Genomic DNA, 15,388 nt, shown 5'->3' on the forward strand with positions numbered 1-15,388 from the left:
ACTTCCGAGCATTCGGTGCCCACCCTCCTAGGATTTGGGCATCAGGATCCTCGAGCCCCCATCCCCACACTCAGCACCGCTACGGCCACCTAGCCCACCAGACTCTGGCCCTAGTGTGCCACCTTTCCCAGAAGTCTCCGGGAAGCCGGAGGCCCACTGGTCCAGACCAGGGTGAGGGTGGGGTGGGGATCCAAGGAGCCTCAGTTTAGAGCCAGAAGCTTCCTTCCAGTCCAACCGTGCCATTTTTACAAAAGGGGAAACTGAGACTGAGGTGACCAAGATCACAAAGGTAGTAACTGGCACTTGAACTCGGGGCCCTCCTAGGCCACTGGCTCCCACTTGTTACCAGCCATTCCTTCCTACCAAAACACAGGTCTGGGAGAGGAGAGTTTTTACAGCATCTTCTGGATGTTTCCGAAAAAGAGACCATCACCTCGGGGCCCCCAAAGGGGCTAATGAGCCCAAACCAGCAGCCCTGCCCCCCGGCCCTTCTCTTCCCCCATCTCCCCAAGGCGGCCCAGCTCTGGAGACAGGACTGCAGCCTCCGGCCCCTGCCGTGGGCTCTGGGTGGATGACAGACCAGCTCAGCTTGCCCAGGGCCTTCTCCAGGGGAGAGCTGGGTGCTGAGACCAGAGCCCCAGAGGCCCTCAGGAATAGCCTGAGGAGACAGACTGTAGCTCCGCTAACTTAGACTCTGGTCCCCAGAGCCTCAGCGGCAGTGGCTCTGGCTCCAGCCTCTCCACAAGCCCTCCTGGCAAACAACGAGTAATTCTTGAGGGCTTGCTCTTTGTGCCAGGCACTGTGCTAGGTACGGGGGACACAAGGACAAAGGGCCATGCCGGCTACTCGCCCTTCCGGCCCACACTGACCTCTCTCCTCTCCTGAACTCCCAAACTCCCTGGAGAGTTGGTCAAACAAACAGCCTTTGATGGCTGGCCCGCTCTCTTTGTTCCCTGACTTCCTACAGCTCTGGGTCTCCTCCACCCCCATTGGGTACTGGGGGACCATGGGATCCTAGAGTTGGGCTGGAAGAGACCCTAGATCATCTAGCTTAACCCTTACAGATGAGGGCCTTGAATGACTCAATCAATCAATACTTATTAAGTACCTACTATGTGCCAAGTTTGGGCACCTGGATGGTTCGGTGGATAGAGTGCCAGATCTAGAGTTAGAAGGACCTGAGTTTAAATTCAACCTCAGACACTTCCTACTTGTGTAACCCTAGTTGTTTTGATCCATCAGTGTTACTACTGGGATTATATCCCAAAGAGATTATAAAGAAGGGAAAGGGACCTGTATGTGCACGAATGTTTGTGGCAGCCCTTTTTGTAGTGGCTAGAAACTGGAAACTGAATGGATGTCCATCAGTTGGAGAATGGCTGAATAAATTGTGGTATATGAATATTGGAATATTACTGTTCTGTAAGAAATGACCAACAGGATGATTTCAGAAAGGCCTGGAGAGACTTACACGAACTGATGCTGAGTGAAATGAGCAGGACCAGGAGATCATTATATACTTCAACAACAATACTAGATGATGACCAGTTCTGATGGATCAGGCCATCCTCAGCAACGAGATCAACCAAATCATTTCTAATGGAGCAGTAATGAACTGAACTAGCTATACCCAGAAAAAGAACTCTGGGAGATGACTAAAAACCATTACATTGAATTCCCAATCCCTATATTTATGCACACCTGCATTTTTGATTTCCTTCACAAGCTAATTGTACAATAATTCAGAGTCTGATTCTTTTTGTACAGCAAAATAATGTTTTGGTCATGTATACTTATTGTGTATCTAAGTTATATTTTAATATATTTAACATCTACTGGTCATCCTGCCATTTAGGGGAGGGGGTGGGGGGGTAAGAGGTGAAAAATTGGAACAAGAGGTTTGGCAATTGTTAATGCTGTAAAGTTACCCATGCATATATCCTGTAAATAAAAGGCTATTTTAAAAAAAAAAAATCACTGTTTGCCTCAGTTTCCCTATCTGTAAAATGAGCTGGAAAAGGAAATGGCAAACCACTAGATGTGTAATCCTGGGCAAATCATGTCAGTTTGCCTCAGTTTCCCTATCTGTAAAATGAACTGGAGAAGGAGGAATGACAACCACCCTAGCATTTTTGTCAAGAAAACCCCAGATGGTATCACAAAGAGTCAGACACGACTGAATAAGAACAACCACATGTGCCGAGCACTGTGCTAAATGCTAGGGATACAAAGAAAAGCAAAAGACAGTCGCTCTCGAGGACTTCACATCCAGGGTCACAGAGGTAGTCTGCAGCAGAGCCTCGACAGTAGCAAATCACACTGCCAAGGGTCTGGATTCAAATTCACATTTTTGCCACTTACTACCTGTGTGAGCTGAAGTCACTTCAGCTCTCTGGGTCTTAGTTTTGTTGTTTCAATTGTTTAACTCAGTGTGACGCTTCATTTCAGGTTTTCTTGGCAGAGAGAATTGAGTTGTCATTTCCTTCTCCAGTTTGATTTACAGATGTGGAAATTGAGGCAAGCAGGGTGAAGTGACTGGCCCAGGATCTCACACTAGTAAGTGTCTGAGGGACCTTGAACTTAGAAATGATGAGTCTTCTTGACTCTGGGCCTGGCATTCTGTACATTATAGAATTATAGTCCTGTTTGGCCTCACTTTCCCCATCTGTAAAATTGGACTAGGTGACTCCCTTCTTTACTCCCTTCTTTCCTTCCTTCCTTCCTTCCTTCCTTCCTTCCTTCCTTCCTTCCTTCCTTCCTTCCTTCCTTCCTTCCTTCCTTCCTTCTTTCCTTCCTTCCTTCCTTTCTTCTTTCCTTCCTTCTTTCCTTCCTTCCTTCCTTCCTTCTTTCCTTCCTTCCTTCCTTCCTTCCACCAAAGGTTCAGAACTAGAAGGAACCTCAGAGGCCATATAGTCTAGTCCTGTCACTTTTCAAAGTAAAAAACTGAGGCCCAGAGAATAGAAGTGACTTGAGGACAGGAATATCTTTGACCTTTCTTTGTGTTCTCGGCACTGAGCCCTATGTCTGTCACACTTAGTGTACTTAAGTAGGTACTTAAGAAATGTTAATTGACTGACTTGTTTAAGGTCCCACATTTACTTAAGTCCCACATTTACTTAACTAGCAGAGACAAGAGTAGAACTCAGGTCCCCGGACTGCAACGGGACTGGCTTTGTCACTGCCCCCTCCCCTCTCCCTCCTGGGCTTCCTGAAGCTCATGGGTGCTGGTGGTGAGAGCTGCAGGTTGAGCTCACTGTGTGGGGAGGGAGCTCAGACAGGGCAGAAGTCACTCATGGGAGCCAGAGCCCATGATCCCTCACTCGTCTGGAAATTGAATTTCTTCCCTTCTAGCCATACTTTGAACACCCCCTCCCCAGGAAGCATTCTCCGAGACCCTCTCCTCCCCATATCCTCCAACTTCACACTCACACACACTCACACTCAGATTCTCTCCCACATTCACACACACACACACACACACACACACACACACCCTGGGGAGTCTGACCTTTGCTTATCTCTCAGACACTGATCCCACTCTATTTTTACTTCCCCTTGGGGACTGTGAGCCAAGTGGGCAAGATTTGGGTCTTCAATCATCCTGGTGTCCCCAGCGCTAGCAGAGGGCCTGGCGCATTTAAAAAATAACAACTAGACTTGGACTTTCAAAGAGCCCTGGGCAGGGAGTCAGGAGGGCCAGAGTTCAAATCCAGCCCCAGACACTCACTAGCTGTCCAGCTCCTGTTTGCCTTCATCCACTGGAGAAGGAAATGTGAGTTCCATGTCTTTGCTAGGAAAATCCCAAATAAGGCTGGGAAGAGTCAGACCCAGTTGAAATGAGGGAACAGCCACAAACACGTAGGGGAAGTGGAGGCCAAAAGGGACGTTTTATGATTCTGGAGAGTCACGGAGAGGTTAGTCTGAGGAGGTTTCCTGACACATCTTCTCTAGGAGCAAAAGCAATATGGAATTGATTGATATGAGCCAAGGAAGGAAGGAAGGAAGGAAGGAAGGAAGGAAGGAAGGAAGGAAGGAAGGAAGGAAGGAAGGAAGGAAGGAAGGAATAGAAGACCAAGTTCTGCGCATGAGGTGAGAAGAGAGGCAAGGTGGGTGTGGGGCACCTCAGAGGGCACTGGCCAGTATAGACAAGTCTTAGTCCCCAGCTGAGTCCTCTCCCCTGGGAGCTTCCAGGTGCCCACATCTCCCCCTCCCTCCCTTTCAGGCCAGGCCCGAGCAGAACCTCCTGGAACGAGCAGTGGGGGATCGTGCATGTCTCTGCACAGAGATCTTTCGACATATCCACGGGGCAAAGGAGCCTGGAACCTGTTCCGGCACATTTGGAGAGAGCAGGATCCCAGTCTGGCGGCGGCTGCGGCCACCTCCTCTTGGTGCTGTCCATCCCCACCCTTCCCCTCCTACACTCAGCCTTGGGGCTGCCTCAGCTGCTGCTATCCCTCATCCTGCACCCAGCGGAGTCCCTCCTGCTCCCGCTGCCCAAAGCCCAGTCAAGTAGTTGGTGAACCAAGCCCCTGCACACATACACTCACACACACACTCACACACTTACACATACATTCACACACTTACACACACTCTCACATACACACTCACACACACACACTCACACACATACACACACACTCACACTCTCTCACACACACTCACACACTTACACACACACACACAGAGGAAACCCCAGAGAAATGCATGTCGGGACACCCACAGCCACAAACCCAGACATGCCCACAAACCACGTGCACGGGGCCAGAGGTAGATCCCGACTTCACACACATGACTCCGGGCAGACGCACACACGCGGGCCTGGGCACACCCACCAAGTACGCCGTCAGGGACAGACACACACGTATGTGTTTAGAACACTCATGCAGGAACACTCACGCACAGCGGGTGCTGATGGACACATATGTGCCCACCAGTCATGTGGAAACAGGCAGAACACCACGTTGTGTACACACAAAGGCCCCGGGTTTCTCCCTGCCCACCCAGCTTTTCCTCCACTTCACCCTCAAATCGACCCCAGCACAAGAAGGTTCATGCCCAGTCCCTTTCCTAAGTGCTTCCCCCCTCTCCTGTCCCCCACCTCTTCAACGAGGCTGCCCTTCTGGGTTTGACCACCAGTGAAGGAAGCCCCCAAGAAGATGAGTCCCCCCAGGACCTCTAGAGCACCCCTATTCAGGGGCCCCTGGCCAGCCGGAAGGCGGGGTCAGCTCTGAAATCCTCCAAGCCCTGATGACCTCAGCCTTTTGGAGCATGAGGAAGACATGGGGGAGTCAGATATGACTCAGCAGGAATTCTTCTCCACCTTGCCCCACACCTTGTTTGACTCAGTTTCCTCTTCTGTAAAATACAGTAATAACAGCATCTATTTATCAAGGTGATTGTGAGGATCAAATGAGATAATACTTGTAAAGTGCTTTGTGAACCATAAAGCCTTATATAAATGCAAGCTATTATTATTATTATTACAAGGCAGCTAAGTGGTGTAGCAAATAGCATGCCTGACAGAGTTAGAAAGACTCCTGAGCTCATCCAGCCCCAGACCTGTCCTTGTTGTGTGACCCTGGGCAAGTCACTTAACCTTGTTTGACTCAGTTTCTTCTTCTGTAAAATGCAGCGATAATAGCACCTATTTATCAGGGTGGTTGTGAGGATCCAATGAGATTTTTGTTCTGGTTCCTTTGTGCTTCCCTTCCATCCATTGAGTAGCCCAGTGCTCTGCAGAGGAGCTTAGTCAGTTGGTTGGGGATTTAAAGGGGGGGGGGGGGCAAAAGATCTCAAGAAGCTTTTAATCTCATGGAGGAGACAACATGTAAACAACTAAGTATGGGTAAGATACAGGGAGAATGAAATGTTGATGCTCTTAGAGGGAAGACATTAGTGACCAGTGAGCATTTATTAAGTACCTACTATGTGCCATGCCCCATTCTAAGTGCTGAGGAGACAAAGAAAGACGAATGATAGGCCTAATGAGAGAGACATGGAAAAATAGGATAAATTGGGGATAATCTCATGGGGAAAAGCAAGCATTTATTAAGCGCCTACTGTATACTAGGCACTATACTAGATGATGAGGGTACAAAGTCACCTAACTACTCTGAGCCTCAGTTTCCTCATCTGTAGAATGAGGAGCCAGACATAAAAACTTTTGCTGTGCCTTTTAGTTCAAAATCTAGCATCCTATGAATAAGTCATATTCCCTACTCAATGGGACCTTATATTCTAATTGGAGGGAAGGAGGGAAAGGGGGAGGAATAATAAGATATGGACACAGGCAACCACACAGTTGTCTCTAGAAATATTTTCATCTGTGGTGAGAGATGGGGTGAGAGGAAGCAGGAATTAGAAGGAGCCAGAATTGTGGCTGTCACTTTCAAGGAGTTTCACCCTGGGTTATCCTGAGAGTTCCATCCTTCTAAAAATGGTGTCTCTGCAGGAGTAGAGCAGTCAAGAGCAGAGGAAGAAGCACCCACTAAAAAAGGGCTCTCTGCCCCTTCCAATTTTCCTTGCCTTGGTACAATAGACTAACTGCCCCACCCTAGTTTTAGCTTTGCAGATAACTATAACATGAAGTAGAACATAGGAAGTATATGAGGCTAATATGGAAATCTGTTTTGCATTATTCACATGTATAATCAATAATCACATTGCTTACATTCTCAGTGGGGTGAGAGAGAGAGAAATTGGATCTCAAATTTTAAAAAATGCTAAGTGGGGTCAATTAAGTGGCCCAGTAGATAGAGCACCAGCTCTGATGTCAGGAGGACCTGAGTTCAAATGTGACCTCAGACACTTTAACACTTCCTGGCTATGTGACCCTGGGCAAGTCACTTAACCCCAATTGCCTCAGCTAAAAAAAAATTGCTAAGTGATATCAGGGCAGTTGGATCTCTGCCCTTTCCTGTTACCCCATCTTTTGCATTGATTCTTGCCTACATCTTTCTGTGGCAGGGGATCCGGGCTCATGAACCTCTCCGCATGTGTTTCTTAGTACCCAGAATACCCCAGACATCCAGTGTTTGTTACCAGTTTGTTGGATTCTAGCGATGTCTTGATGCCGCCCTTTTCCTCCTCCCTCTAGGACGTGCAATAATCTCTGCCCTCCTCATCTTGCCCCCTCTGACTGAGGAGCATTGCAGACTGGGATGTCCTTAAGTACCAGCCTCTTGAGTCACCCCCATCCCTCCCCAGCGGAGAAGCTCCCAGAGAGCTCACCTGCTAGAAGATAAGCTGGCAGAAGGGCTTGACCCAGACACATTCAAACTTGATAAGAAAAATGCTTATTGCTCCAGGCAGGCAGGAAGAAAATGACCCATTTCCTCAGACTCCCCACAGAGCCCAGTTTAATACCCAAAAGGCCATGGGCTCCTGGAATAATTTGTAATTCTTTCATGTGGTCAGATTGCTATCTTGCTCCGCACTGAGACAATTATACCCAGGATTAGAACAGAGCTGAGCATTGCTCATGGAGGAAGGAGTCGGGGCTGTTCTGAGCTAAGCCTGGCCTTCTGGGTAGCAATCAGAAAAACACAGCTGGAGTTCTGTACTTAGCAAAATCCTGAGTGGGGATATGGGGAGGAGTAGGGAAGCCGGTCTCACCCAAGCAGTGACTTTCTCCATTCTAAGCAGTGACTTTCAAAATCTGTTCCTCTCCTACACAAGGATGGCCTTTCTCCCTGGAGAAACTGAGGCAAGAGAATCTAGGTCCTACCCTGAACTCAGCTACTAACTCATTGTGTGAGCTTGGACAATTCCATTTCCTTTACTTGTGGAGAAAGGTAGAATATATTACATCTAATTAGGCCTTCTAAGGCAGCTAGGCAATACAGAGGATAAAGTACCAGGATTGGAGTCAGGAAAATTCATCAATCTGAAATCAAATCCAGCCTCAGACACTTATTAGCTGTGGGACTCTGGCCAAGTCAAATTCTCCTTGTTTGCCTCTGTTTCCCCATCCGTAAAGTGAGCTGGAGAAGGAAATGGCAATCTATTGTAGGATTTTTGCCAAGGAAAACACAAAAGAAATCATGAAGAGTCAGACATAATAGGAAACAACTGAATATAATAACCTTTCTAGCTCTGATTTTAATTTCTTGAGGAGAAGGCAGGAAGAAACTTGGTCTCTTGATAGCAGGTGGATGGAGAGAGTTGATTGTCAGGGATCCTTGGCATTAATCCTGATGCCCTGGCCTCCTGGCAAGGAGCTTGGCTAGCTCTTTGAAACCCCCCAAGGGAGCAGAGCCCAAAAGCCTTAGGACCTTTACCTGCTAACATCCCCCCATGGTAGTGTTCTTGCTCCTTCTGTCTTTAAGGGGAACTGAGCAAAGTTGGCTCTTTTCCTATCCCCATTAGCCTATTGGATCAGCTTAGATCTCTTCTCTTCAAGGTTCCCGTTACTCCATCTCCATTTTCCCACTTGAGAAGATGACACCCACAGCAGGAAGCCCACCTCCCAAGAAATGGCTGGTACCATCATTCCAGGAGCATTCAAAACCCTCCTGACACTCCTTAATTCTGATCCACTGTCATAGCAAACATCTTATCTTTTGCTTTCTCATCCTTCCCGAGTTTGGGTCTTCTAGTTGTTAGCAGTGAGAAGTGGAAGCAACCCAGGACATAATCCCCAATTTACTTGCAAGAGAAAGGTTTTCCTAGTTACAAACCAATTACATACCATGACCAAAGCCCTGAACTTCCTCTCAATCTGAACCCTGACCCTGACCTAGCACCAGATTGAGAGTCTGCTCCCTGACCACAGATTGAACTCATTGCTTGCGTATTTGTCACAGCTGGGGGGGGGGGGGTACAGTAGAGTCCTTAGTTTGAACTAAGAAAAACCTGAGAGTTGGTCCTGATTACTGGGACAATTACTTCAATATGAAAGTTCATTAATTTTTTCCTGTACACTAAACTCTGGCTTACAAATTTTGGAAATTTTTCTGGAATTGTACATGGATTACTTGCAGTCTGGAGGAAGGGGTGAGATGGAGGGCGGAAGAAAAATTTGGAACACAAGATTTTGCAAAGGGGAATGTTGAAAACTTTTTGTATATATTTTGAAAATTAAAAAAACTATTATTAAAAAAGAAAAAAAATCTGAATTTAAATCCAGTCTCAGACACTTACTATGTGATTCTGGGCAAGTCACTTAACTTTACTCATCTGTAAAATGAGAACGAGGATCACAATTTGTGATAATATTTGTAAAGAGCATGCACAGTGCCTGACACATAGTAGGTGCCTATCAAATGATTGTTTCTTTCCTTTCTGCCTATAGTGAGGAACAGGGCAGAGAGTATGAAGTCCTCAACACAGTACAATCCCACTCTTGAAAAACCAGCTCAAAGCCCACATCCAATGGCGTCACATCACCCCTGCCCTCCAAGGACAGAGAACTCATTCATTCTCCATGAATAGCAGCAGTACTAAGCATGCCCCTGTGGGCAGGAGGCAAGGCAGTTCATAAAAACTTGGGGAGGGTGATGATATGGCATCCTCCGGTGGGAGGAGGGGACCTCATACTTACTGAGGGTCAACAGAGATGCCGATGGGGAGGGTGCTTTATAAGCATTTTCCATCTGTTTACTGTGAGTGTGTTCAATGAAACCAAGGGCAAGGATATGTCTCCCACTTCAGAATCAGGGCTCCTTAGGGCAGAACTCTTTCTTTCCATGCTTCCCCTCAGACCAGAGGTTCTGAGCTCCTGGAGGTCAGGAGCTGGTTTGTTGGTTTATTTTGGCCTTCCTGTGTATTCCCAGAACTTAGCACAGTGCCTGGCATTTAGTAGGAACTTAAACGCTTGTTTACTTGACTTGTTGATCAATCTCACCATCAGTTCTTGGCGCCAAGGTCAGCTCTATTCAGGAGGACAGTTTTCCTATGAGAATCCCTTTCCTCTACCTCATGACCACTGGTGATCCACTCAGTGATTATGGGACCAATTATCAGAGATCCCGAGGGTAAAACAGGCAGCCATAGGATGAAACAGGAGCAGGGAGCGGGGCATATAAAAATGAATATGACCTATGGCAGTTTCTATAGTAGCAGCCGGACCACACACTGCCCATAAAGCCTATAAAACAAGACAAAGCTTCCTTATTATCTTCAGCCCAAAGAAACCTCAATCTCTTTCTCCCCCGATGGGGACCCCAAAAGAGCAGATTCATATAGGACACTAAGAATGGAGAGAGGTATCTCAGCTTTCCATCTTCGCTAAGCCCTGGACCTTCCCTACCTAGTGCAGAACTTCTTGCTCAGGGGAGCAAAAGCAGCCTCAGAAGAATTAGTTTATTAAGCAAGTTTTCTCTCTGGGCTATGAATATTGGTTCAGGAAAGTTTCATTGCTATGGGGAGCGCATGTCTCACAGAGGGATCCCTAAGTATACACTGTGGTCTATCCCAATACCCTCCCTAAGACCAGAAGCATCATTCTCTACATATCAAGCAACCCTCCTGAGGTCAGTCACATAGTGCATCCTCAGCCTGCCTGGATAAGAACCTGTAATTTAGAGATAACAGATTACCAGATTTTTCTCTCCCCAGGATTCATAGCTGATATCTAAAAAAGGCAGCGGGAGGAAGAGCCGATGTGTTTTTATCACCTTTAAGAATCACGTTCAGACAACAAATTGGTATAGCTTTCAAAAGAAAAAAAATGTAAACAATTACTAATAACCACATAGAAGGCTATCCCAGATCACTAATAATAAGAGAAATGCATTTTAAAAGCAACTCTGAGGTTCCAGCTCACTTTTACATTAGCAAAAATTAGAAAGAAAAATAATCAATATTTGAATTGTTATATACAAAAATAAGCACACTAATGCATTGTTGGTGGAGCTGTTAATACTGCAGTCTAACCATTCTGGAAATCCATTTTTAATTACGATAAGAAAGTGACAAAAATGTCCATGTCCTATGACCCAGAGATGCTACTACTGTAAGACACATTCACCAGAGAGGTCCATGATAAAGAGAGAACTCCCCACAAACACCTAAATATTGATCATAGCCCTCTTTGTAGCAGCAAAGAATTAGAAACTAAGTATATACCCATAAGTTAGGGAACAGTAAACAAATGGAAACATGTGAACATAATAAAATGTACCTAGAGCCTAAGTAACAACAAATACGATGGCTACAGAGAAGCATTCGAAGATTTAAAGAAACAGATACAAAATGAATGAAATAGATCCAGGAAAACAAAATGCACAATGATTACTAGGTAAACGCAAAGAACAACAAGCAACTAAAATTAAATACTTTGAAATCATATAACTAAGCTTGGCCCTGAAGAAGAGATAGAAGACACTTTTCCACCCTTTTTTATGTAAGTGAGGATGAAACACTGCCTTTAACTTCAGACTTTTTCAATTATTGGTTTGTTTTGCTGAACCGCCTTTTTCTCTTTTATTCTTTATTATAAAAGAGAACTTTCTGTCAGGGGGAACACAAAAAGGAAAGAAGATAATATAAAAAGGGATCTATAAAACAATTTAAAAACCAACCAAAAAGATCATGTTCACTCTACCCCAGCCTTTGGAGAGGCATCCATCTCGGCTCTTTTCTCATAGGCAATATGCTCCTTCAACAAACCATGTACTCTTCCCATCAACACATTCAGTTGAATAAAGAGAGAGAAATCAGGAATGGCAATGATTTAAGTAAATGGTTTCCTCTGGAGAAATCAGGAAGTGGGATGGTAAAGGACTTATATAACTCTAACCCTGGCAGCAGTCACTATGATAATGACAAAGCTCTGGTCTCGCCTATGTCTCAGGCCATACTATCTCATTCACCAGCTGCTAGTCATAAAGCTGCCCCATCTCCTCCCTTGGCACAATAATGCCCCTGGGACATCCACTTTGTGCCAAGTAGGCTGCAGTATCACCTTTCTCATAAAGGGAGAAGAGAAAGGGCTCAACAACCACAAAGTCAGAAGTAAGAAATTTAGAAGACTGTTCCAGTTCCCAATCTGAAGAAAGCGCTTCACTCACCCACAGGTAGAACATTGGCTGACAGGAACCGCCTGAGGCTCTCTGGAGATGGGGATGAGGGTTCCCAGGGCTGCAGGACTGGACTGACAGACAGGATTGGGGGAGTGTGTGCCATGGCCGGCAGCAGTTCAATGAAGTTCGAGCTCTGTGCCCCTCTTCTTTATGGATGGGTCAAATCTTCCTCCAGAAGCCTCCTTTCTTATTCCCAACTGACATGGTAGTCCCACATCACCTCCAGGAAGGATCCTGCTCAGCTTCTTCAAAGAACCAGACCAGAACGTGAATGTAGATCCAAACCCAGGATTCAGGGCTGATGTGAAGATCGTTCTCCTGGGCCATCCAAGGGCAGGAAAGGGCCGGATTCTGGGAGGGAGAGATGATCTTCAGCAGTCAACAAGTGTTGGATTCCCTGCTTCCAGATCCTCAGCAGAGTCTAGAACCTGGTCCTGTCTCACACCTAGAAAAACCAACAAGAGAGAAACCATAAATTAGTAAGTCACCCCTCTTTTATAGTGCCTCACTTGGAGGCAGCTAGGTGGCAAAGTCAATCCTGAAGTCAGGATCGACAAGTTCAAAGTCTGTAGCAGAGATTAGCCAGGTGACACTGCAGAAGTCACTTATTTGTTTATTTGCAGGTAGCATGTATATAGAGACATGTATGCACACTACACATATGCATGTATCTTCATAATATATATTATGCTCAAATGCAGGTGCATGAATGTACACAAATCTGCACTGCACTGATGCACACACAGACACACCAGCTCTCTCCCTCGCAGTAGAATATAAACTTCTCGAGCACAGGGATTGTTCTTCAGTTTGGGTTCTGTATCCTCACAGCACAGCACAGCAGGGTTCCTGATATACAGGAGCCTACCAAAAATCATTTGTTGGATTGCATTCGACTGGCTCCCCACCTTCCCATGACTAAGTCCAGTCTATAGCACCAAGAAGGCAATGGAGATGTCTGCTGGATTTCCCTGCCCTGCCTCACATCAGGCATTCTCTTGGTACACAAGTACCCCGTCCATCCAGATAACACATACCCATTCCCAGCATCTCACCCCGCTCGGAGCGGGCGCCCAATTAAGGGTCTCTGGCGAGAACCTCCTAACTCAAGCCCAGCTTCTGTTCCTACTCAGTTCTTGATTTTATACCCATAAGCCTCAGTCCTCTGCAATTTTCATAAATATTTAGTGAGTCACCTTGAAGTCTTCCCTTTCATTCTTCAGCACTGTTTCCCCTACCATGACTTAGACCCTCTCTGTCTTGATCTAATGCAGTCTACCTCTTCTGCAGCTTGAAATTCCCTCAATGGAGGGTTTGTCACAGGAACCAGGTATTCCTCAGGGATGGTTTCCTTTTTGATTCTGCATCCCTGACACATGATGGGAACTTATTAGTTACGGGTTGATTTTAAAAAGTAATCGATGGGCAGACTAAAGAAGCAGACAATTCAGAGAGAATTAGGTCAGTTAGGTCGGATTTTCTGTTGGCTTTTCTGAGGTCTGCTTTATCTCCAGAATTTGGAGTTTTTCTCAGGGAGGTGAGGATGACGGCAAAATTTTGGGAAGGAGGATGTGTGATAGAAAGACAGGCCCAGGTGAGATGCCAAGAAAAGGAAGTAGGTGAGCACAGGGCATCCTGAGGGCGCTGGGTAGGGAGTGGAGAACAAGAATGTATGTGTGTGGGTGCTCAAAAATGAGATGAGAAAGTGCCTGATGGGGGGAACCCCCAACAGAATGAGAACCATAGAGAGCTGACCCAGCAGGAAAAGAACAGGCAGATGGAAGAGCACATGTACAAAGACACTCTGTCTCTGTCCGTCTCTGTCTTGTCTTTCTTGGTCTCTGTCTCTGTCTCTATCAGTCTGTTTCTGTCTGTCTCTCTACCTCTGTCTGCCTCTGTCTGTTTCTGTCTGCTGTCTCTGTTTCTCTATCTCTGTCTCTCTCAGGGTGACCATCTATCTCTTCTGATTGTACTAATAGGGCTAGCCAGGCTGAGTTGGAAGATTTCATCATAGAGAGCTAAGGTACAGAGACCCTGGCAGCTCTGGGAGATCAGGAAGGCCTTTCTTTGGTACCCAAAAGGCAAAAAGAAAAAGTGAGCCCAGGAGTTTCTACTCCCTCCCATTTCAGATCTCTCCTCCTGAACCACACACATGTTCAGATGTAACTCCCAGACCATGGCTTATGAGAGCTAGAGTTTCAACTGTCCTTGTTAGGATACAGAGAATTCTCTGCCCTTCCCTTCATAAAAACCACCTGTAGACCTGAAAATTCCAGACCCTGGAGCCCAGTAGTCTCCCCTCTTGCTTAAAGGGGTTTTGATGCCCAGAAAGACCAGGACACCTTTCCTCCCAATACACACCACTGCCAAATCAAGAATCACCCTGGCCAATTCTATTAGGGAGTCCCAAGAGCAAATACTCCCAGCCCCTGGACCCCTTCTCCACTCAGTTTATCACACTGACTATCTCTCTCTCTGTCTCTGCCTGTCTCTCTGTCTATCTCTGCCTCTCTCTCTCTCTCTCTCTCTCTCTCTCTTTCTCTCTCTCTCTCTCTCTCTCTCTCTCTCTCTCTCTCTCTGTATCTGTCTGTCTGTCTCTCTCTCTGCCTGTCTCTGTCTCTCTGTCTATCTCTGTCTCTGTCTGTCTGTCTCTATTATCTCTGTCTATCTGTGTCTGTCTGTCTCTATTATCTCTGTCTATCTGTGTCTGTCTGTCTGTCTGTCTCTCTCTCTTGCTCGCTCACACACACACACACACACACACACACACACACACACACATGTTGGCCTGTCAATCACCATTTCTCCTTTGAATACTTCAACTTCCTTTCTCCCCTTTCCTCTCATGTCCTTTCATCTTCTCTCCTTGTCCTTTTCCTCTCCCTCTCTCCCTCCCCCGGATACTTTTCCTCTCTCTTCCATCTCCCTCCTATCCCATTCTTCTCCCTTTTTCTCCTAACTCCACTAAAGCTGTTCTACCACTTGTGGCCTGTTCTACAACTCTCTCCCCATTCTCCCTGGCCTGCTCATCCCTACCCCTTTATTTATGGGGAGCTCTCTCTTACCAGGGTTCCTCTCCCAGCCATCCCAGTCCCTTACCCTCACCAATACCCCCATCAGTCACCTGGGAGAGGGATTCCCCACCCTGGGCTCCTTCCAGCTGCTCCTCACTGAATCTCTCCATCCAGGCTTCTCCGATGTCTAATTAGCAGCAGGAAGCAGAGCAGAAAGCTGAAAACCAAAGCGTTGCCCCAACACGCCCTGTCCTGTTGTAGGGAGAGCTTTGCACCCGGATCACCATTGGGAATGTAAATTCACTGGGCTGAGAGGATAGGGGCCCAGTCAGACAAATTAAGCCAAAT

At 46.5% G+C, this 15,388-nt stretch overlaps 1 protein-coding gene across 6 annotated transcripts in view; it reads right to left on the minus strand.

Moving 5' to 3' along the window:
* Nucleotides 1-15,388, minus strand: part of PLCH2 (phospholipase C eta 2) — a 334,059-nt gene that overhangs the window by 275,132 nt on the left and 43,539 nt on the right. For 5 of the 6 annotated variants that reach the window (XM_031962993.1, XM_031962998.1, XM_031962991.1 and 2 more), the window contains exon 2: nucleotides 12,015-12,471. In XM_031962993.1, the coding sequence (XP_031818853.1) occupies nucleotides 12,015-12,129 (115 nt within the window). In that variant the 5' untranslated portion in view covers nucleotides 12,130-12,471. Of the gene's footprint in view, nucleotides 1-12,014; nucleotides 12,472-15,150; nucleotides 15,220-15,388 lie in introns of those variants that run through there. The other variant, XM_031962992.1, reaches the window with a different exon arrangement.

This window comes from Sarcophilus harrisii, chromosome 3 (genome assembly GCF_902635505.1).
Source record: "Sarcophilus harrisii chromosome 3, mSarHar1.11, whole genome shotgun sequence".
Taxonomy (NCBI): Eukaryota; Metazoa; Chordata; class Mammalia; order Dasyuromorphia; family Dasyuridae; genus Sarcophilus; species Sarcophilus harrisii.